Source organism: Hipposideros armiger, unplaced genomic scaffold (assembly GCF_001890085.2).
Source record: "Hipposideros armiger isolate ML-2016 unplaced genomic scaffold, ASM189008v1 scaffold_47, whole genome shotgun sequence".
NCBI lineage: Eukaryota > Metazoa > Chordata > Mammalia > Chiroptera > Hipposideridae > Hipposideros > Hipposideros armiger.
This window is the reverse complement of record NW_017731397.1, coordinates 2,126,398-2,150,435: the sequence shown is the minus strand read 5'-3', so window position 1 is coordinate 2,150,435 and position 24,038 is coordinate 2,126,398. Positions and strand designations below refer to the sequence as shown.

General features: G+C 36.0%; 1 protein-coding gene across 2 annotated transcripts in view; it reads right to left on the bottom strand.

The window, feature by feature from the left end:
- TAX1BP1 (Tax1 binding protein 1) overlaps positions 1-22,920 on the bottom strand; it is a 64,177-nt gene extending 41,257 nt beyond the window's left edge. Inside the window, exons 1-4 of one of the 2 annotated variants that reach the window (XM_019639898.1) lie at positions 22,782-22,920; positions 16,986-17,151; positions 7,988-8,090; positions 2,797-2,984 (exon numbers count right to left, since the gene is read on the bottom strand). In XM_019639898.1, the coding sequence (XP_019495443.1) occupies positions 2,797-2,984; positions 7,988-8,090; positions 16,986-17,144 (450 nt within the window). In that variant the 5' untranslated portion in view covers positions 17,145-17,151; positions 22,782-22,920. The remainder of the gene's footprint in view (positions 1-2,796; positions 2,985-7,987; positions 8,091-16,985; positions 17,152-22,781) is intronic. The other variant, XM_019639897.1, reaches the window with a different exon arrangement.
- Positions 22,921-24,038: the final 1,118 nt, after the last annotated feature.

Sequence of the window (24,038 nt, the reverse complement as noted above, 5' to 3'; positions counted from 1 at the left end):
ATGGGATTACAAGTTTTGGTTCTTTAAATAAGATATTAAGGAATAAATGTCTATACATAATGGCCTCTATTTGGCTGAAATAAAACAAACTTTATAGGTAAATGCAAATTTTAGGACAAAAATGCAGACTGTAACAATATATTAATATAACTGATTCTTATGAGAACACTAATAGTATAGGAAAAATCTAAACTCCAATATTATAAAAAAATTACTAAATTAAGGGACCTAAAATAGCAGTAAATAAGACAGTTAATACTTCTCTTACAGAAGGAAATAACTGATTCTAATAGGGGAAGAATGTACACTCAGGAAAGACTTTACAAAGAAGACATCTTACATTTAGCTAAAACAAAATGTTTCCCTGAGTATGCCCCAAGTAAGTTTTCCAGGATCGTGGAATTAAACTGGTTAAACTCTAATATGACTTTTATGAAAGTTGAAGGATTAAAAATTTTTAGAATGATCCTTCTACCTCATTTATCACACCAAATGAAAATGACAAGAATATATGACCTCAAAAAAGTTTATTCACTGAACTTCTTTTGTACCTTACTTATTTTTTAAAAAATATTTTTGGCTCTAAACTTTCTGGCAGCTTAAAAATAAAAATACATCTTGACATAATGCAAAAAAAAGTTATAAAAGAACTGCTTTCTCCCAGTGATTCACTTAACTGGCATATACTTTCTAATGAGTTTACTGAATCTTAAGTAGATTTTTAAAAGGAATGCAAATTAGATAAAAATATGTACAAGTCTAATTTGTGCTCCCCAATTTTGTACTTTAAAATCTTTCAAGCACACAAGTTAAAATTTTATAATAAACACCCATACACCCATCACCTAATTAATATTTTGTTCATTTTATCTCCCTTTTTTATAAAGTACTTACATTTATTTATGTAATTTGGGGAAGGTGGGCTAAAGCAGTTTGAAACAAAATTGCAGACACTTCACCCCTAAGTACTCAGGGCAAGTATCTCCTAATAAAGACAGCTTCCTATTCAACCATCACCATAATAGCTAAAATTAATAATTTTGTAATATCCAACGGATCATCCATAGTTAAATATCCCCCAATTTCCCCAAAATATCAATTTTTTTAAAAATCTAGGATCCAGTCAAGATTCACACATTGAAGGATGTTTCATTAATCACTTTTAATGTCAACAGTACCCGATAATGTCTCACGTGTACTAATTTTGTGCCATTTTAGATAAAATCATTAAAGATTTTGATGAATGTGGAAATTTAAAACACTTTGAAAAACCAGTCAGAATGTAAAAATATTTTATCTCAAAAATATTCCCTAGAAAGACGGCAATTTAAATTTTCTTTTAAAGTACCTTTTCTGAGTAGAATGAAGTGAAATAAATTGTGAGATATCCCAATTTACTTAGAAAAGGAACACACGAGAGATGTAGATGCCATAACACCTGTTTTTCTGTGGCAGCCCTGATACAGGATGGTCTAACAAGCATTGAAACAGCTGCACTATAAACTCACTGCATTCTTAAGAGCTGGGCTTGTGTCAGCATCTCTGACTAGCATTCAAATACCAGGCTAAAAACCTTGATCATCGGGTGGTTGTCACCACAAAATGTTTTAGTTACCCTATAAAAGTTACATTTTTTTATTTAAGATAAGAATTTTTGTAAGGCAGAAGGGGAGATATGGAAGAATTCAACGTAAAAAAATGATTGGTTCCTTCTAGTCTTCTTAGTTCGACTATCTTATTATTTTATCTATAACCTCGTCTTTCTCTAGTCTCAGTTTTTGAAGGTAAATAAAGGGCATAAAATATTTATATATAAAAAACATCCATCTGACTATAAAGCAATGGCCTAGCATAGACTAAATATGAATATAAATTAACTAAAAATGTATGCCGAACCAATTAAAAAAGCTGTTTTTCATAGAAACTTAAATGTAACAATCTAGTGTTTTAGGTTTAGGGTCAAGATATTGAGAAATATCTTGAAATAAGAATGTTCTATTTTCTTCTTCAATAACTACTAAAAATTAAGACATAAGGCATTACTAGGCCATCTACACAGTAAATCTCTATTGGAGCCAATGCAGTGACTCCAAAATATTCAATTAAAGTAACAGTAAGAAGTTTTTCACCTTTCCTTTTTCAATTATCATTAATATAAGCTTATTCATCTGATCAGATGAACAAGGAAAAGAAATCATTCAAACCAAGCTTAGAGACTGGGATGCTTCCCTGATTCACTACCACACTTGAGATAAGAGCACGCTCAGGCGTGGTTCAGTGAAATGAAGTTCACATCCAATCACAGTCAGATTTACTGCTTTAAACCACTTTCCCTCCAGCTTCACCCCCCAAATTTATTCTGCAATCACTGGATTAGGCCACCAAAGAAGAAAGGTTAGAGCAAGGGATTATTATGAAAGCTTTAGATCTAAATTCTCTCAATAGTTACTGGGTTGTCGAAAAAGTCATGACGCATTTTTGCAACAAAAAAACATTGAAAAATACGTCATGACTTTTCCAACAGCCTAATATTTACTATACATCTACCATGCACAAAATACTGACAGACCCACGGACAGTACCTGCCACAGTGAAATCAATAACGTAATTGTGAGAGAAAGATTTTTAAGTATTTCCAGAATAACGTGCTAAGTTTATAGTTTTAGTTAAAAAGCATTTGATTTTTAGGCTATACTCGTGCATCACCTGAAAAGTTTTACAATGCCAACCAGCACATGTTCCTACATGCTGTTCTTAGAATTATCTGTGAATCACTAGCTCACTGCTGGTACCCACCTCAAGAAGGCCAGCTTTTGTGGTCACCACCAACATATCAGAATTTCCTTCATCTTCCATAGTAAGCAGCTCCTCAACTGGAGAAGAAGCTCGAAACTGGAAAGGCGTACTTGCTCCACGAATTTCACCCTTATGGGTAACATAGCAGAACTGATAAAATTCTCCATCATCATTTGGAAGGTAATATCCTAAGAGAAAGTTAACAAACAAACAAAAAAATCATTAAACTTTCTATTATAAAATTAATGTTATTTCTATTTAATTTAACAACACTTGCCATCTCCTCTCATTCCTGACCCTCTTCTAGGCATTTAGGGTATGTCCTTCCTCTTATCTTTCACAAATTTTCGAAACTAGACTCTCCTTCCTTTTCCTTAACGTGCTCAAATTTTTCTCATCTTAGGTCTAAGCTTCGACTCCCAGAATATCGTTTCCCAAATATTCACAACAGCAAAACTGACTCATCTGGGAGAGTCAGGTGTATAGGTTTCAATGAGAACAAGGCTGGAGGAAGGGGAAAACCACCATCAAAATCTAGGAAGACTGGGGGTGAAATTGTCATTTAAAGAAATCTTCCCTCAATTTTGACGTTCATTACACGTAAAAAGGAGATATTAACAAAAGGAAAGTGCTCCACATATGAATTGTTTTAAGGCAGAAAAGGGGATGAGGTCCACTGGTGCTATCAAACAAAAATAAACTTTGCAACTTTTGGAACACAGATTTATTCTGGAATTCCACCTCTACCACTATTATTTACTTAATCTCCCTGAGCCCATTACTTATCTGTAAAATAGACATGAAGCCATCTATCTCAGATTTCCAAAGTATCTACAGATAATATTTATATCATCTAGCCCACGATCTGACAAATAATTTATGTTCAATATTTGTTCCTCCTTTCTTCAACTCAATTGTTACCCTCTTTTTAAAATTTTGCTGGATTATCCTCTCCAAAGTTCTCATGACATTTTAAAAAAGGGGGGGGGGCAGCCGAGTGGCTCAGTTGGTTAAGAGCTCGCTCAAGAGTGCAAGCTCTGAGCAACAGTGGTTCGAGTCCCGGCCCCGCTGAGCTGCCAACAGGTGGCAGGATGGCTCAGCTGAAACAAAAAACAAAACAACTCCACAGTATACCTTGCACTATTATTCATTAGATGCATGCTTTATATTCTATATCAAGGCCTCAAGAGATATTGAGGGTAGATACATAATATATATAAAAATTCTGTAATCTCCCAGAATGACTTGTAAAAAGAAAGTATTCAACAATTATGAAATGAACAAAGATGAATACAGTCACCTTACCTAGGCTATTAATATCTATTCAGAAATCTATAATCAATATGCCTGTTATTCTTCTTTCATATCTTAAAATTTTCAACCTCATTTTAAAGATAGTTACCTACTTCACTTGACTTCATTCTCTAAAAAATAGCTGGCCTTTCTCCTTAGAAACAGGAGGGAGGGGAAAAGACAATACAAGATAAGCCTAGAACATCTTCTGGTGCTTGTAAGAAAGAAAGAAGTCCTTAAAGAATTGGCGGAGGAGGGCAAGTCAAAAACACAGGAGCCCGCCTGATGGCGTTCCCTATGGCCAAAGAAAGCTAAAACAATTTGAGCAACAAAAATATGATAGCAGTAAACCTAATTCCATGGAAAATAAATATCTAGGAGTCCATGGAAAAAGGGGCTTTTTTTCCTAACATAATTCCAACTAAACAAGAATGAGAATAGAAAAGCATCATTAGGCAAACACAACAAGTGTTTTAGACAAGATCCATGATGGATACTAAAATTAGTGGGTAAAATTTTGAGAAACAAGATATTTCCTTAGTCTCAAAGTAGCTCCCCCATAATACTTATTAATTACAAAGGGAAAAATACTATCTCTACAGTTGGAAACCCAGCAGACACCACCTTTACCAAGTGATCAAGATTAGTATCACCAGTAATAAGATATATTGTCATCAGGTACTCCCTGATAGAATGCACTGAAAAGGGTGCAGCATGACTTCTATGGTATTCTTCCTGAAAATGTATACCTCGAGCTAATCCTGAGAAAGCATCAGACAAACCCAAAATGAGAAACATGATACCATAAAAAAACAAAAACAAAAACCGTTGAATGCAAAGGTCATGAAAGACAAGGACAGAATGAGGAACTGTCACAGAGGTGGAAGCTAACAAAATATGCCAACAAATGTAACCTGGGGTTTTGGATTGAATCCAGAAACAGAAAAAGAACACTGCTAGGAACCATCAGTGAAATTTGAATAAGGTTTGTACTTTAGTCAACAGTATTCTACCAATGATAAATTCCTGGTTTTGAAAATAAATGTGCTATGGTTACACAAGATGTTAAAGGACGCTGAGTGAAGAGAGTAGGGAAATTCTGGATACTATTTTTGCAGCTTTACATCTAAAATTGTTTTTTAAAAAGTAATATAGACATGTATCTAGCAATATGTTTTTTTTAAGTTTTTAAAAACCCTACCCTCTTAATATCTACTACTAAATCTATTAATCCATGGCTCAGTCACTTTGCAAATGGCCACTGGACTTATTTAAAAAGTTTAAATAGAAAACAAAAACACAGTCTGACTAATCAGCTTTGGTATCATGACATTAGAAATTCTACAAAGTAGATATTCAAGGTTTTTTTTTTAATTAGTTTCAGATGTACAACACAATGCAATAGTTATACATTTTACCCCTCAAAGTGACAACCTCTCTCTCCCATTTTTTTTTAATCTCAGAAAAATACTACTAAAAAGTATGGTCCAAATATCATTTGAGATACAAGATGTAGTTATTCAGAGTTGCAATATAAAGCTATCTAGAAAAAGCTCTTGTCAGATTAATAACATTGAAAATAAAACAGGAAAAAGTAAACAGTCAAATTTTGTCACATGTGACATTAGCAATCCGTCAAACACATGAGGGTCTCTTTGGGAAAACAAAATACATTTATGTATTTTTGTTAACTGTTTTTTGAGTTTCGCATTTCAGGATTCTCACGACTCATCCACAAAATGAGGAAAGTGCTTTGGAGTGTACTTAAAAATCCTTTCAAGAAAAACTGATGGTTGCTAGTTGGGAAGGGGATGGAGATGAGGAAGAAGGGGAAGGGATTGACAGCATCATAAATTGGTAACTACAATATTGCCACAGGAATATGAGACAGTTTGGGGAATAGAATCAATAATGTTGTAAATATTTTTTAGGGGGCCAGATGCTCTCATGTCTTGTTAGGGAGACCACTTCATGGACGGTGTAGAGGCCTGACCACTGCACTGTATGCCTGAAGCTGCCGTTGAATAATATTGTATGTCAACTATAATTTAATATATACATATAGTCATGGGATGTGGAATATAGTGTGGGGAGTGGAGTCAATGGAATTGTAATAGATATGTATGATATGTGGGGGGCGGTGGATTGGGGGAGGAGAGTTGTCACTTTGTGAGGGATAAAAAGGATAACTATTGCATTGTTTTGTACACCTGAAACTAATAAAAAAATAAAAATTAAATTTAAAAAAAATCCCTTCTAGCTCTAATATTCTATGGCTACGTTCTGACTTCTTTCTATAACAAGTTCTAGGCAGGCAGAAGCTTTTATTTCTGAATTTCAAAGTAAACATTAACATGAGTTTTTTAAAACTTGTAAAACTTACTGCACTTATGCTTAGCTCCCATGAAAATGCTTTTAAAGAATAAACAGAAATAAACTGGATTTAAACTTTTTTTCCCCACTGCTTTTAAACTTTTTGCTACATCACTAGTAAGCAAATTCATTAGTCATTGTAACAAATTCAGTTAGTTAACTTATTTGTAAGACTAATCACATTAAAAATGCCTGGAAATAAACTCACAACTTTTATGAACAAATTATCATAATACTAAAATCAGTTCTAATATACACACTTGAATTTGACTATCGTTTAAAAAGGCTATGAATTGAAAGTAAACTACACGTGACATTTCTTAATCCATAAACATATAAGAACCTAAATCTTTGCCTAAATTACAGTACAAATTTTACAGTACAAATTTTATCCTCTGAATACTTGTTTCTTGACACAGTACGTAAGAAAATGTTTTCATATATGAAAGCTCCATGTGGTCACCTTGCCAATTGATGTTCACACCAACATACACAATACAAACCTTAGAATAAAAAGTTTATTTTAAAAATGTAAACTATCAAAATACAAAACACTGACAACACAAAACGCTGGCAAAGATATAAAAAAAGAACTCTCATTCATTCCTGGTGGGAATGCAAATGGTACAGCCACTTTGGTAAACAATTTGGTCGTTTCTTACAAAACTAAACATACTCTTACCATATAATCCAGCAATCTCATTCCTTAGTATTTACCCAATAATTGAAAACTTACATCCACACAAAAACTTGTACATGAATGCTTACAGCAGCTTTTATTCACAACTGCCAATACCTGGAAGCAACCACGATGTCCTTTAATAGACGAATGGATGAACAAACTGCTACATCCATACAATGGAATATTACTGGTTTCCTTTGCAATTCTATCCATTTTATGTGTATTAAAATATTATACTGAGAGAGTCCGTTAGCTTCACCAGACCAAAAGGAAAAAATACATTGCTTAAACAAAACTAAGAATTCCCTTTAATACAACCCAAGTCAGTACAATTATAATACAAAATCACTTTAAATTCTGTGATAGATTTCTAAGAAGAGTATTTTTTAAAATCTGTATATCATGCCAAGCTGACAAGAATGAAATTTTACATTACTCATATCATTTTATAGGCAACTTTCCCTATAAAACATAACTGCTCTAAATGCTGTTAATCATCTTGTGGTCTTCATACAGAAAATATTTTTCTCACCTCTAATTTATTATGTTATTCTAGCATCAGTAATAGCATTGTTTTTTCATTTAAAAAAAAATCAAAAGGCCTGAAAAGAAACCAACTCTCTTCAACGAAAATTAAGATAAGCAAAAAAAACTTTGCAAATGTCTACATAAAATATCATGTGGCCTATACATTTAGTCTTATGACTTTTGCTAAACAAAGATGTTAATTAATTCAACTGTGGTATGCTGGATATGCCTAAGAAGATAATTACAATGGGATACAACATTTTAGTAGCAATAAAATATCGAATTTCATCCAGTTCTGCAGTTTTCAATTCATACCTTGAAATGCTAATACACAATTGACTGTTGATCCTTCTACATAATGTTCAGGCATAGGAGACCATAAAAATGTGTAATAATCACGAGCAGTACTCCATCCAACCTAAAGGAAAAATAACAAAAATATGGAGATTATTAGTAAGTAGGTTAATGTTAGAGTGATATCTTATAGCATATTGTTTTTTTACTGCATCCTCAAGTTACAGCATGCGTTAATGTTTTTCAAATCATAGTATTTTAATAAGCATGTCAAATTTTATGATTAAGCTATAACCAACTGCTATAAAAATCTATATAAATTAAACAGTTTCTACTATACGTATTAAAATGCAATTTGAGATCCAATTTCTCAAGGAAAATCTTAGTATCAAATGTAAAACGTATGTTTTGCTTAAAACTTAAATTCACTAAACATGTTTTTAAAACTTATTTTATGCCTCAAATTTAAGTGTGTTTTTTAAATTAGATTTCCCCCTCCCCCTTAAATCCATTAACTTCACTAATCTCTCATCTTTAGCAAGTCTTGCCTGCAGCCAATTGGTAAATTTTGTAAAAAGGTCTTTATTACCAAGATGTTTATATATAAACAGACCACCTATGTCCCAACGAGCTCTAAAACATTTTTCGACTTACAACATGAATATATACATTACATGTCTCGGTCTGTCTTTTCCAGATGAACTGTACTGTGTTAAATACTGATTAGATATAATTGAAAACAGATACTAGATATCCACGTGCCAGTAATACTACAAGAAATTATGAATAATCCAGTTAGATTATACATATTTTCTATAATTCTGATTGACCTAGAATTAGAGATTATAGAATACGGACGTTCAAAGAATCTTAGCAATCGTTAGTCTCTAAAGGAGTGTTTGCAAACTGTAGGTCACAACCCAGTAAGAAGTGGTAATATCAATTTAGTGGTTCATGACATTTATTTATTTATTTAATTTATTTTATTTTTTAGAAATTTTATTGGGAAACACTGTGTTTTTCCAGGACCCATCAGCTCCAAGTCAAGTAGTTGTCTTCAATCTAGTTGTGGAGGGTGCAGCTCCTTGGCCCATGTGGGAATCGAACCAGCAACCTTGGTGTTACAAGCCTGCACTAAACCACATGCGCTAACCGGCCACCCAATTTATTTTTTAATTATATAGAATTAGAGAGTATCAGAGTACATAAAAGCTAAGTATTGTTCCATTAAAATCTGTATCAGGTGTATGTGTGTGCAGCTATGCTGGGTCAAACTACAGAATTCATTTCTTTCTCTATCATGTAGTATTCATTCATCTCTTTACAGATGAGGAGCTTCAGAAACCTGTGATGTAAGTGATTTACCTCACCTAAGGCTCATTTTTTTTCCTCTCTGAATTGTTAGAAGGGTTAGACAATGAATATAAAAGCAACACCTCGCGTGCCTGACCCATAGTAAGCACTCTGTAGTGGTAAGCACAGTATCCTGTAGTGATTAAGAGCATGTAATTAAGGAAATAAGGTCAGACTGCCAGAAAAGAGCTCTTCCTAGCTATGACTTCAGACAAGTTATGTCTGTTCCCTCCTCTTTATAATGTAGATAATGGTAACAATCTCAAAGGGGTTGTGTGTATTAAATGAGATAATCCCTGTAAAACACTTAGCACAGTGCCTAGCACACTAGTGTTCATTAAATGTCACCATTCATTAATACCCACAGACACACGGACTTTTAGGGCCAGTGATCATGACTCTAAACGTTCTGTCCTTCATTTCATATCCCCCAATGCTTCTACAAGCTCCTGAAAAAGAGTCCATTTCAAGGTTTTCCCCCAACAGATATACCTGGTACAAGTCATACCTTGCATTCCTTGTCCTTGGATATTTTTCACTGATATTGAAAAAAATACTATCTACAGCCACATCTTTGTTGAAAAAAAACCTCCCTATATGAACAGGGTCTGCCCTGGTCCAGGTGGACAAGAGAAGAGCTGAGTATGCCATTTATTCGTGATGGCTGACATCACAATTATAATTTTCTGATTCAAGTGACGCTGGGAACAGCAGTAATAAATACAGTTTACTGAATATTTGTTTGGGAGTAAATATTATCCTGTTACAAATTAAGAAACGAGGAAAAGGCCACAAATGACAGAGTCAAGATCTGAACCTAAAGTTTAAGCTCTAAACCACGAAGACACTACTCATTTCTTCTCCTAGCCAGATATAAAATACTCTTATACTTTCTGAAATTCCACCTCCTTCCTTCCAACATTGAGACTATGACTATATAATTCTTAAAAGATGTACAGGTGACAGAAGACAAACAGTAAGATAAAGAGGAAAGTTGTTTCTGTCTTTCATGAGAACAGAAACAAAATGGGAGAAAAAAAATATGGATTAGAGATATGCTGAGTGGTTTAGTCCTTGCTATGTTTTCTCTAACTGAATCACAACAGCTCAAGATATTGGTTGACTATAATGGTAATTTATACATACTTTACTTCCTTTTATTGCATAAGTCTGAACAACTCTTCTCAAGAGAGAAATCAGCCATGCTATGAGATATCACATGTATCCCATGCTGAGCCCACAGAGGAGGTGGGGCAGGACGCAACCTAATCTGAGTACAAAATTCAGGAATGTAAGAACTATGCCTCAAACTCCTTTTGAGGAAGGAAAACTGAACATCGTGCTTGGTAACTCTGGGAGCTACCATGTCAGGCATATATTAAAAAATAAATGTAAAAGTTTCTCAATCTGGAAAGATACAGAGTACAACCTCCTTTAGGATGGGTATGTCTTATATCCAAACTCCAACATAAAAGTATAGAATGAACCACAGCGAAAAAAATTCCAGAAGATGGACATCTGGAAATTATGTAAGAGCACGTGGCAAAATAAACCTCATCAGAAGACTCAATAAACCACCAAATGTCCAAGTCACAGGTTGTTTCTCTTTGTTTTATTTTCCTGGTCACCTGGCTAGAACTTGAATTAAGACTTCTAGACTGCAAGGGAATTAGAGTTCTTGAAATGCAAGGGAATTTGCCTTTTAGTCCATTAGCATCAAGTGTAAAGAAAATTATTACATTTAGAATAACAGCTATTTTAAAACACTGAAAAATGGCAGGAGGAATACAACACTTAAAACAATGAAACAGAAAGTTCAAGTTACCTATGTCTCAAAATATATTGCTTCTAGGAGCTACACTTGAATCCAGTTATAAGATGTATCTACAGAGGGTGCCAAAAAATGTATACACATTTTAAGCAAAGAAAAAACTATTATAATTGTAATATTCTAAATATACCGATAACAAAAGATGAATACAAGTCATGTATATACATTTTTTTGGCACTCCCTTTTGGCACCCCCAATATATTAAGGAAAGAACCAAAGCAATGGATATTTCACAGTTTAGTTTGGGGAATTACAATAGTCTGGCATCGTTCTTCTGTTACTAATGCAATAGCAAACTAAGAGCAAAAAAAGGAAATTAAGCAGGGGTGACATGGAAAGAAAAAAACCCTTTAAATAGGATTAACATTTTATAAAATCACATTGGATAAGAAGTACTGATCATAAAGAAAACTTCCAGGAGGAAGTATAAAGAAGATCAGAAGAACATCAAGGTTACCTAGTAAAAAGTATATTAATAAATTCTAGAGAAACCTAGAGAGAAAGACAGAAACATTAGGGTGGAGAGAGCACACAAACAGGACTTGTAAAAAACAGGCCAAGATCCAGGGGTCACTGACTTGAGGGGAGGAGTAAAAGGAATCAGACACAAGACTTGGAGTAGGAAAGACACTGAAAATAAATTTGCTGGTTATGTATGAACAAATACAAAACCTACAAAGTCGTATAAAACAAGCCTATGAATTTTTAAAATCTAGAAAAATATACTCGTACATCACACTTAACCACAGATATTTCTGGGGAAGGTGGGGAGTACAATGGGTAGAGGCATTCGCTTTCTTTTGTATATACTGTAGCTTTCAAAAATCATATAAGAGTAAATGTCCTCCCTTTTAAAGAAAAGAAAAAAGAAAAAAACAAAACAGCAAAATGCCTAGATATAGACAGGGAGGATGCAATGCTGATTCCAAGACAGAAATATCATCAACAGTATAAATGTCCCACCGTGAGATAAAATGTTACAGAGCTACTTATACTATAAGTGGTTATAACCGTAAGAGAAAAATTCAGGATATAAAAACAGTGTATGCAGTACTATTCCAACTACTTCAAAATGTGTGCATTAGAAAAAAGAAAATCTTCCTTTAATAAAAGATTGGAAGGAAAACGCAAAACATTAACAGTGCTAACCACTGTTATTAGATAGGGATATATAGGACTGCTGGTCATCTTAACTTTACCTTGTATATTTTCTGCTTTCTTCCAAGTTTTCTAAAATTTAATTACTTTTACAACAGGAGAATATTTTTTTTCTTTCAGAAAATGAGACAGGACTGGGAGACGAAGGCAGGGAAATAGAAGCAGCAGAAGGAAGAGAAATATGAAAAGGAGATACAAGGAAGAGAAAAACAAAAGCTTAAAAGAAGATATTCAAGCACAAAAATCATTGCTCAGGTTCACGTTTCCACACCAGGAAGTTAGTTTTTGTTTGTTTGTTTTTCAATCTGGTAGACAGTATGATGCAGTGAGAACAACATCACTTTAAACTCCCAATTTCCTCAACTACAGTATTCTGAAATATGAGAATTTTAAGACTCCCTTTAAAGTTTAAAAAACATCTTGTGGTCCTTTAGTTTAATATAAATTATTTTTAATTATAAGGTAATTTAATTTGCACTTAGCATAAATCTAAAAGTAAATAAATTGCTTATTATTATAAACTTATACAACTGAGACCAAATCAAATCATAAACACAAACAACAATAAAACTCAAAGACAGTGTGACATGAAATATTTTACTGCAACTAATGTTGGGTTTAATAATAAAGAAATGGCATTAGGTATAGTTCTAAATCTTTTCCTGTATTTTTACTTCAATTCTGTCACTCCTTAAAATGCACACTGAACTTAAGAACTCTGTTGCTAATTTTGGATAACCAGATCTTTCACTTAACCAAAGTACCAGAGAATAATTCTTTAATGCCAATGTACATAGGTTCAAATCTCAGCTCCAAAGTTTGATAACCTTGAGTAAATTCTTCCCTCTGGACCTCAGTTCCCTCATCTGTAAAATGGGGACTATAATGTTCTGATGAAAGATCTTTGCAAAGTATAAAGTAATGAATATGTTACATATTTATTTTAGTTTTCATTAAAACCAGTCAATACTGGAGGAGAGGGAGTAAAAACAAACAAAAAAATTAAATCTCCAACCCACTCTCTATCCCTTATCTGACTTTATTTCTCTACCCAACTTGGACTTCATGGTCAGTTAAACATATCAGTAATGCCCCCAAAACCACCCTACTGTCCTTTGTTCTTTTGACTTCCCTTCCTATTCACCACCCACCTTCAATTCCCAGTCTGATAAATACCCACTTTGGAATTCTATGCTCACAATTCTGGGTGCTGAACCTCTCTAGAGAACAGTAATAACTGCAGCTCAGCAATCTCCTGATTAACCTACTCCAATTCCCTATGACATTCTTCCACAGCAGCAAGACCAAATCTTCTCCTTACTCAAGCCCTCCCAACTCTTGGTACACGACCTTGCTCCTCCTTACTGAATATATTCAAGCCATGAATTAGTTCCAGTCCCAATTCATTCAACTAACTGCTGACAAGCTATGGAGTCAATTTTTGGATTATTACCTACAACTGACTCTCTTCTCTACTTTAGGCCTTTGTTATCTCACCTAGAAAAATAGAATGGTCTCAACATTCTCTCTGCCTCCATTCTTTAATTACAACTTCAACTCAGCACTACAAGATTAAAATTCACCTCTAAACTCTATTACTACTCTCTGGTTAAAAGTATTTATTTCTGGGCCGGCCAAGTGACACACTGGTTAAGAGTTGGCTTGGGATGCCAGCTCTGAGCAGCAGGGCCGGGGTTCGGATCCCACATGGGGGCCAGTGACGCTGCGCCCTCTACAGCTAAGATGGTGAACAACAGCTTGACCAGGAGCTGGGCTGCCATGAGTCACCGGCGACGGCGTAGGCCACAGTGGGGCTGGCCGGCAGCTGGCGTGAGCTTTCATAAGCTGCCATGAGCGGCCGTCCAATGGCCTGCGAGCAACTACCTCACCCGGGAAGAGCACAATAATACCAACATGGGCCAGTGAAGCGACGTCCTCCACAACTAGACTGAAGAACCAAAGGACAGCAACTTGCCTGTTCCCCTTCCCCGATTCCCCAATGCTGTTCCCTCCCCCAATTCCCCAATAAAATCTTAAAATAAAAAAGTATTTATTCCTCAGCCAAACATTAAAACAATTCACAAAACGTGACCCAAACCAATCTTTCCCATTCATCTTCTGAAACTGGTATCCCAGGCAAATCAAACTCCTTAAGACTTTCTTAAGCATACCACACACTTTCATTCCTCCTCACTTACAGTTACTATCTGGGCACTTTCTCAATGCCTACCTGTTAATATCATATCAAAATCTTTCTGAGGGCAATTTGCAGTACACATGAAGTGTTAGTGTAATGCCAAAAACATGACAATTTCATTCCAGGAACCTACCCTATGAAATAAGTGGACAAATGAATAAAATAAAGATACAGAGATCTTTATTAAGCACTGTTTAATGGTTATTTAACGTTTAGAAATGTTTCCAATAAATTCCACAATGCATCAATAGTATATGTACTTTATTATACACAATGTATATGTATAATTACTTAATTATATATAGCTATATACCAATATGTTCACAATGGTTATTGCTAGGTTATTGTATTAAAGTGTTTTATTTTCTTCCTTGAATTTGTCTGCATATTCTGAAATTTTTAATACATGCTTGAACTTCCTACTGAGTTTTAAAGTATTATCCAGGCAAAAGATGGAAAGAGTATTGTACACAATTTTATTCATTTATTATGTATTTACTTACTGCTTAGAAAAAACTTATAGTCCTTGGAGTGCACAAGTTAAGAGATAATAGTTTAGCATTACCAAAGCAAAAAGAAAGCTAGCAATGATAAAAAATGAAGCTATAGATCAAATAATATAAAGGGGTCCTTTATGGCACACTAATTTACTTGGTCTTGGCATTATTCTATAGATGAAGAACCAATTAAGAGTTTTAAACAAGAGGAAGATATATTCAGATTTTCATTTTACATTATAGTATATACAGAGCAGTTTGAAGAACAGATAGGGGGGAAGGAGGGGCAAGAATGAACACAGGGAAAAAAGGTAACTTACTGCAATAGTCTTGGAAAGAGATAAGGCATGAACTAGGGCAGTTATTAAAGATGAAAAATACACAGACGGTAAATCAGACAGAATTGGTATTTGGCTGGATTTAAAGGGAGTGTCACAAGTTTTTGGCTTAGGCAATTAGGCCATTAACTAAAAATGAAAAACAAAGAACAAGTAGTTTGAAGGAAAAATGCAGATTCATCTTCTTGAGACAATTTATCACACATCAGCCTATATACCTACATTTACAAAGACTTCCCACTGCCAGTAAGAAAAAAACCTACAAACTGTTTAGCCTCATAATGAAGGGCCTCCATAGACAAAATAAAGCTTAATTCCAATCTATCTCCCTCCACTTCCCTGAAAGAAGCTTATGTTCTGCACTGACCCATTGTCATGAACATCTCACCTCTGTGCCTTTGTTTATAACATTTTCCTGCCAGGAATGCCCTCCCTCAATCTCATTTCCCTGCTCTAGTCTTCCTCTCTGATCCACTCTAGCAGAAAACACTAATTCTGGGTCAGTTATCTTAAACTTGATACTCATACCTGATATAATATCAAAACTGATACTGACTTTACTAATTGCTTACAACGAATGTTATCTCCATTTTGGAATTTAAGCCTAAGAACCACAAAAAGTAAACAGTAAATAACTCATCTATTCAACAATATCACGAAATGAGAGATTCAAAAAGGAACTGAAATGTCATTAAATGCCAAGACTTTGTTTCATCCAGTAATTTTCAGCCCTCCTCACTCTATTAGGCTGGATTTTCACTTCTGAGTACTCTCAATGTGCCTCACTCTAACAGCTACTCTTATTTCTTTCTACTTTGCTGTTTAACTTATACAACCCAGATTATCAAAATTTCAAGACCATTAAAATCGTATCTAAAACTAATTCTGAGAATCTAGAGTAACCCAGGAGAAAAATAATTTTTATTGTTTGGACATTTATGGCATTATTTTGACTGCTCAAAATAATTGTTTTGATTTTCTTTTCTTACGCTTTGGTTCTCCACTACATCCTGAAGAATTAAAATTACCAGAGAACCTCCAGCACAGTGAAGCACCAGTGTAATATTATAATCTCAGTGTAATTTTCAAGCAAACATTATACAAAATGATTGGCAAAATATAAGAATTGGGATTCCTGCCCCAAAGAACTTACTATTTAGTCATATAAAACAGAATACTCTTATAAAAGTGTAAGCCCGTATGAGCAATATTTAAATAATACAGGACAATAGAAGAGATAATAACATGGCTGTAGACATGTACAAAATTACAAATGACTGGAAAAGGTAGTAACCCACAATAAAAGATCATTTTTCAGGTAAAGAATGGAGAAAATGGAAAAGGAAAAACAAAAGATTCTGAAAAAATTTTCATAAGACCTTAAATAAATGACGTTAATCTTTTGTTCATAGAGAGGAAAGCCTGGATTAAAGTTCCCAGCATTTCTTGTATACTATCCTAAACTGTTAAATATTTTGTGTTTATAAAATGTTGACATTTACAAATGCAAATGTTTTACATTTGACATTTACAAAAATGGCCCTTAACACAGAGCGAAGACAAGACTAGTATAAACTACTGACCAACCTGCTTAAAAGAAAACAAAGAGCACCCGATGGAAGAAAGACGCAAGTGTTTTTCTTACCTTGAATATACCAACCCAATCTTTTGGATGTGGATGGATATATGGAGTTAAGGTGTAATGACACTCCAGGTGTGCATTAGGAAGATAACTCTTGGCCACATTTTGAAAGATGACATGCGCAAAGTTGGAAGTCTGCGGGACTTCTTGAAAGGATGTCATTGTGACTCTGAAACAAATCATACAAGTTCAATGATCCCAATCAAGAAAGACTTACACTTTCAGAAAATATGTATCACTGAATGCAAATTGCATGAATATTTACACTGAATGCAAATTACATGAATATTTACATGTTACAACTTTTTAAGACATATACTTTGAATATACTGCTTAAAATGTGATTCAATATAAAAACACAAACTGGAAAATAACTAATTCCCAACACGGCTCAGAAAGTTACATGGGTGTTAAAAAATTTTTTAAAAACAAAAATCAAACTATCAACTCTCCTGAAAAGCCTACTGCTTTGCTTTTTTTGCAACCAAGAGCCTCAATGTTGGACCCTTGAACGTCATTATTTTCCTCCCTAATCTGACCCATCCCATCCCTCTCGCCTCTAGGTTCTAGGCTCTTGTAACAGATGCTAATCTATCAGTGCCTGCATTCCTGACCCATGTTCGTGATCCCTCCGGACAAGTGTTTCTCAACCCTGGATACGTATTGGGGGGAGGGAGGGGTGTCTTAAAAAATAATAATAATAATAATAATGAGGGCTGGCCTAGTGGCGCATTGGTTAAGAGCTGGCTTGGGACGCCAGAGGGCCCCGGTTCGGATCCCACATATGAGGGCCAGTGACACTGCCCTCCACAGCTAAGATGCTGAACAACAGCTCAACCTAGAGCTGGGCTGACGTGAGTGGCCGGCGACGGCATAGGCTGCAGCCCCTGCTGCAGTGGGTTGCCATAAGCTACCGTGAGCGGCCAGCAGCCACTGTGAGCGGCCAGCAGCCGCTGTGAGCGGCCGTCCAGAAGCCAGCGACTAATCTGCCTCACCCAGGAAGAGCGCAATGATAGTGCCAACTTGGGCCAGTGAAGCAACGTCCTCCACAACTAGAGTGAGGAACAAAAGGACAGCAACTTGTCTGTTCCCATTCCCCAATAAAAATTTTTAAAAAAATAAATATATATATATATGAATGACTTCCTGGAAGTGCGCTTTATTGAAACAATATATTGGGGTACCCCATAAGGCTGTCAATCGTGAACCTGGAAGCCACTGTAGTAGAATACCACTGCTAGGCTCTCCCCAGCTGAGGTTTTCCAGGATTTGGAGGTAGAGAGTGCCTTCAGCAGCAACCCTCCCCTACCTCTGCACTAACAAAAAGGCTCTATTACCAGTAACACTATTTCACTGGAAAACTTAACTGTCAATACTCTCCAGCTGGTAACCCAAAGCCTTCAAGAAAATGAAAATGTAGCACTTATAAGCACTGGGAACTCTGCCTAAAATAACTGAGGAGTTCTACTACTTTTTGTTTGACTTGTCTGACCTAGTCTGGGTTCAGGGGGATGCCATGATGCTAATGAAGACACTAATGATAACCTCTATTCAAGCCAGTGGCTTCATAAAGAAGAAAAAAACCCATCCAGATTCCAGGTTTGAAAAAAGGTTCACTACTGGTTATAAGATACCAATAAGAGAACCTATAGCTAAATCAGCTGAATCCATGTCTAACAGATACAACTACCTAAACTGAAGCAAATGAATCAGTAATATTTTTCTATGAAGAGACTGATATTTAAGTTTCTCTAAGGAACATATTCAGTTAGGAGAAAATAAGGCTAGCTTAGAATGAGTTTCCCACTTTTTAATTAGAAGGGGTTTAAGAATGAGTTTTTCTTAAAACTTAACATGTTTCCTAAAGCAAACTAAATAAAAACTGTAATTATTTGTTATAAAACAAAGTAGTGGAGTTTAAACTTTTGTTTAACCTCAATTACAACAGTAATTTGAAAATCCATCATTCAACCTTACATTTTTACTTCATTTTAAAGTTTTGAAGGTATAAAACAGTATGATGGTATCCATGTGTTTATATGTGTGTGTATATATATTTAGAAAGGCATCAAAAAAGTACAGACCATACAGTTAAGTCTACTCATGAGGGATATGTCTGAAAAGGACATTTAACGAAATTGATCGAATTTTTACCAGTATATATTAATGTATTATTTTCGTTGTTTTAAAGCAACATATTAACATGAAATTTCATTTTTAAACTCTCCCCCAAAATTCAAGTTTTAATAGAAAACCCTAATATCAGACTTTAAATATATTCATGATGCCTATAAGTCTAGAGTAAAATGATTTGTGACAATCCTATTAATAACCTTCATTAATCCCTTTCTAACACTCCAATCTTCTTAAAAATTTCAATCTTCTTAAAAATTTCAATGTGATTACAACTACAGAAATTTTACAAGTCATTCCTCTTACTTTATTTTTATATAAATTCCAATGTATCTTCTAGTCGTGAAAAAGTTAATGTAGAATAAATGTAAAATGAATGTAATTACAACACAAATCAACCCACTTTAAATAGTAAAATGAAATTTCTAATTCCCATACAGTTCCTGTTTCACTCCTCCCACAGATAAAGGAGTGAAAATATGGGCAAGCTTATAAAAATGCTGAAATTCACTGAGAATGCCAATATATCAAGATGATTCACAGGCAGATTAATACACTACCCATGCTCACACATACATGCACATACACACACACACACACACACCACCCAGTGGAGAAGTAATGTGCAAAGTCACTGCATCACCTTGTGGTAATGCTTGGGAAGTGTAGCCTCACTAACATCCTGTGAAAAAGAACAAACTGTTGGAGAAGAAATAGCCCTACACACAAATGAAGGGTTTCTTTCCATTCTCTAAAGTACATCTCCAAAAACATGGGTACATTAAGATGCAAGCCAAAGCTAAGTCAAAATTTTCCAATCAAGAATGAAAAGGACCAGATACATTAATTAGGCTGGGAATCAAAGTCTGAAATGCATATACGTGCTGCCCTCTTCCATGTTTCCTAATATATTCCCTTAAATTCTAACATATCTAGAGTTGCTTTATATGTGTTAGGCTGTATAAACCTTATAGTATAAAGTCTTTGGTCTAAAATCCAATTTTGTTATTTGGGGAATTCATCAATATTTAAAGAAAAGATAAACAATATGCAGTGGGCATTCAGTTAACTAGCTAAAATAAATCTGCTGGGAGAAAAGGCATTTCAATGTTATCTTTACTTTTTTAAAACTTTTTCAAGCCCAAAACAGATCTGGCTTTTGTGATAGTATTCTTCCAGTGGCTCCTGATATTCATTTTACTTGAATAGCCCAAAAATGTAAGCCTTAGTCAACTAAAGTAGAAAATAGATCATACTAAAAACTTCTATGCATTAATCAAATTCAGATTTTTAATTTAAATACATGTTTTATATAATTTGCCAGTTTAACAATTAGAATTCAAGAAGCAATTTTGTTCTATGTGATAATATGATTGTGGTGATTGTGTTTTTTCCAAAGTCTTATTAGTTAACATGCTAAACTTATAATAAGTGAAATATCCTGATGTCTAGGTTAAAAACTCCAGAGGAAAAAAATAAATGGTAGAGGGGATAATAAAACAAGTGGCAAAAACAGTGGTTCCTTTTACTGTTTGTTCTCTTGTGTATGTTTCAAAACTTCCATAATAAGTTAGTAAAACCAGAGCAAATAAAGATTAATAATAAAAACACATTACTAGTGATTGACAAACTTAGCGAAAGTTTTTTAAATCTTCAAAAAGATATGAACTTTTATAATTATCTCCAGATCTGTCCTCTAGGACACACAAATATCTGAAGGAAAAAACGATTCTGACATTCTAGTTTCCAATTATTCATACTTTTAACTCAAAGACTATCACAGCTGGTTTATAAACCAGAAAAATGTTATTAGCAATCTTTCTAGGAGGCAGAAGCAAAGCCACCAAACTGTTCATTTGCACTCTTACAGAAATTTATCTCCAGAACTCTTTACAGGTGAGTAGAACTACACGCTGCCCAGGTGTCACTCACACTGCATTTTACTTTTTAGATTGTTTTAAAAGTTGGTTTCTAAAAAGCTATGACCTTGGCCCATATATATTAAAAGGAAATTTTCTTCTATGAAGGGTTTACATGGGACAAAATAAATTTTAAAAAGCCAGAAGTGCATATGGCCAAAAGGTTACTTTAGAAGTATCCAAATTCCAAGAAATACAATCCAATAAACTTCACATGTGAGATAATTTCTCCACCCCACCCCCCCAAAGTATAGAAAAGCATTGTGAGGGCCTTTCAAAAATATTTAGCACCATTACAAGGGCTGAAACTTAGAATTCCAAAATACCTGTTATTTTGTTAAGGAAAAAGGTATTTACTAGTGAATTCTACACAAATGACTGCAGCCATAATTGTAAACAGAGGTGTGCAATTTAAATATATAACTAGAAAACAAAAGCTATAATACGATGTTCTCTGAAGTTGTTAAAAGTCATTTCTAACATAATCAAGTAATCCTAAAAGAAATCAAGTCTATCCTCGCTAAGAACAGAATGAAAGCAAGGCCTCGGCCTTTGTATATACCTGAACAGCAAGCACTTTGAGGGCAATTAGCCCACTTCTAGAGTAACAGGTTACTCAAATCATCTTTTAAGTACTTTTGTAATTGAGTCCCAAAATTATCATTCGTTACTGTTCGTGCACGGTTTGTAGAAATTTTGCAATTAAACGGAATGCAGCGAGTTGAAATATTAAGACTTACTGTCCCATCTAAATCCCTGACACAATGGTTATTTCCTAACAACTACTTTTGTGAAACCTAAAACCTAATGTAGAAAGCCAGATGCCACAGTGTTTTCAAACAAAACTATTATCAATAAGTCGGTATGTTTATCAACACACACACACAATCATTAACCAAGATCCTCCCAAGGGAGGAACGCCACGTCGGGACTTGTCCACACACGGCGGACGTGCGTGCGGGGTGTCGGGTTGAGGGGAGGAAGAGTTGTGAAATCAAGAAAAGTTGCCTAAGCAAAGAAAGACGTGACTCTCCCCATAAGATCTGTTAAGATCCCTGGAAACACTCGGCGTAGCGGGTCGTTAGTCAACAGGCCAAAAGAAAGCGTTTCCTAATGCCGTGTCCCAGGTGAGGCAGGCAAGCCGGCCAGAACTAACTCCGCCCGCGACCCGATAACAGAGGCGGCGCAGCGAGTCTCCGCCTCCTTCTCCACGGGCGACTCAAACCAAAACACTTGGGTTTCACTCCGCATGAGCAAACCCGAGCGTCCTTTTCGGACTCGACCTAGATGTCTGCCCGGGCTCACGACGCCGGCAGCACACTCTCTGCCCTCAAAACACTCACCCTAGGGTCGAGCCTCGGGCAAGACAGTTTCTCCTTTGGGAGGGGGGGTCCCCCGCGTCACTCGCCCCCCGCCAAAGAACCCACGACCCACACGCCTCCCCCAAATCGCTAAGGCCTATCCCGGGGCCTCCCCGCCGTACGGGGCAGCCACCGGTCGCCTTTTCCAACTCCACTGCTAACCAAAGTTGCCCACACCCGCGTCACAATCACCGTCCGGGAGGAAAGACTCTTCCTCCGCAGGGAAAGCGTCGTCATTTGGCTGCATCATCACCACGGAGACCATTCCCGAGACCCGCCAGGCCCCTAAACTCTAGGAGCTGAGGGGCGTCTCACGAGCTCCCCAAGAGCTCCAGCCGGGGTCCGCCCCGCACAGGACACTAGAGCAGGCCGGGGAAAGCGCTTACCCTGTGAGGGGCTTCCGGACAGACGAGGAACCTTAGAGAGGTTTCCGAGCCTAAGACGCCATCAACCGCCGGAACCTTTTCCGACACCACCGCCTTCCTCCAGCGACCGGCTGCACCGCCCCCCCACGCTTAGAGCCAAAAGCCGGCGCACGTCACTTCCGCCCGCGGAGCCGCCCCTTCCGCCTGCGCTGAGACCCCGCCTCCCGGCTAGGCCGGCCCCACCCCTCCTCTTGCCAGCGGTCGGCGGGTTTACCCTAACGAGTCCCAGCCGGCCTTTTCCCTCGACCCAGCTGCTTGTCTTTCTTCGGCCTTGTCGTTTTCGCTCAGAGACCTAGTCGCACAGGGTCAGTTTGGATTTGCATTTTTGCCTTTTTACTTACTAATTTCCCGGAAAGTTAAGGAACTTTCCAGCTCAGTGGAAAAGGTAACCGAGAGGTAATAAGGACTATTACCATGTCATTGTGTGGCTCTTAAATATCTGTCTAAAAAACGAATCCTTTCATGTTATAGAGAATCACAGAACTGAAGGAGCGATCACACGGCTAGGGCTGCAAACCCCTACGCCCGAGGCTCTCTCCCCAACTCCTCGTCCTGTCCTGGTCTTGTTTACGAGGTTTTGTTCACTGTAAAATCTAGGTTTCTACTAGGAGTTTGTCCGTTCTAATGCGCTGTGATCCTATTTCCTCTTGCTCCAGCAGTGCCCTCTTCCTGCCCTTATTTCTATGAGTTGTTAACTGCTTTTGTTATCTGTGTTATTTTGTGTGAATTTTGCCCTGTTTTCTCTGTTCAATTATAATCTCTAAAATTACTTTTGACTCTTATATCTTACCTTCCTCTATTAAGCATTCAGTTTCAATCCTAACTCGACGGAAGCAAATGTGTTCTGTTCTTTTCATCATATTCTTGGGTTACCTAAAAACCGTGATAAAATTTGCAATATCACCAGGTGAAGAAAGGATAATAAATTAGATCACATTAAACGTTGAAGCACCTTCTAAGTACAGAGCTACAAAATCCTTTCATATACTTTCAACTTTACTTCTACACAATTAAGATTACAAAACTTTCAATAATACAGGTTCTCAATATTTGCTGACTGATTTACTTCCTATATATTGAAATCTTTGAACTTGGTCTTGTTCTGTATATCCTACTTGATCATAGAATTTCAGAAGAACCTTCACAGGTCATTTAGTCCCAACTTCCTTACGTTACAGTGTGATAATATCAATAATCATTGGCGTTACTGGTAGCAGC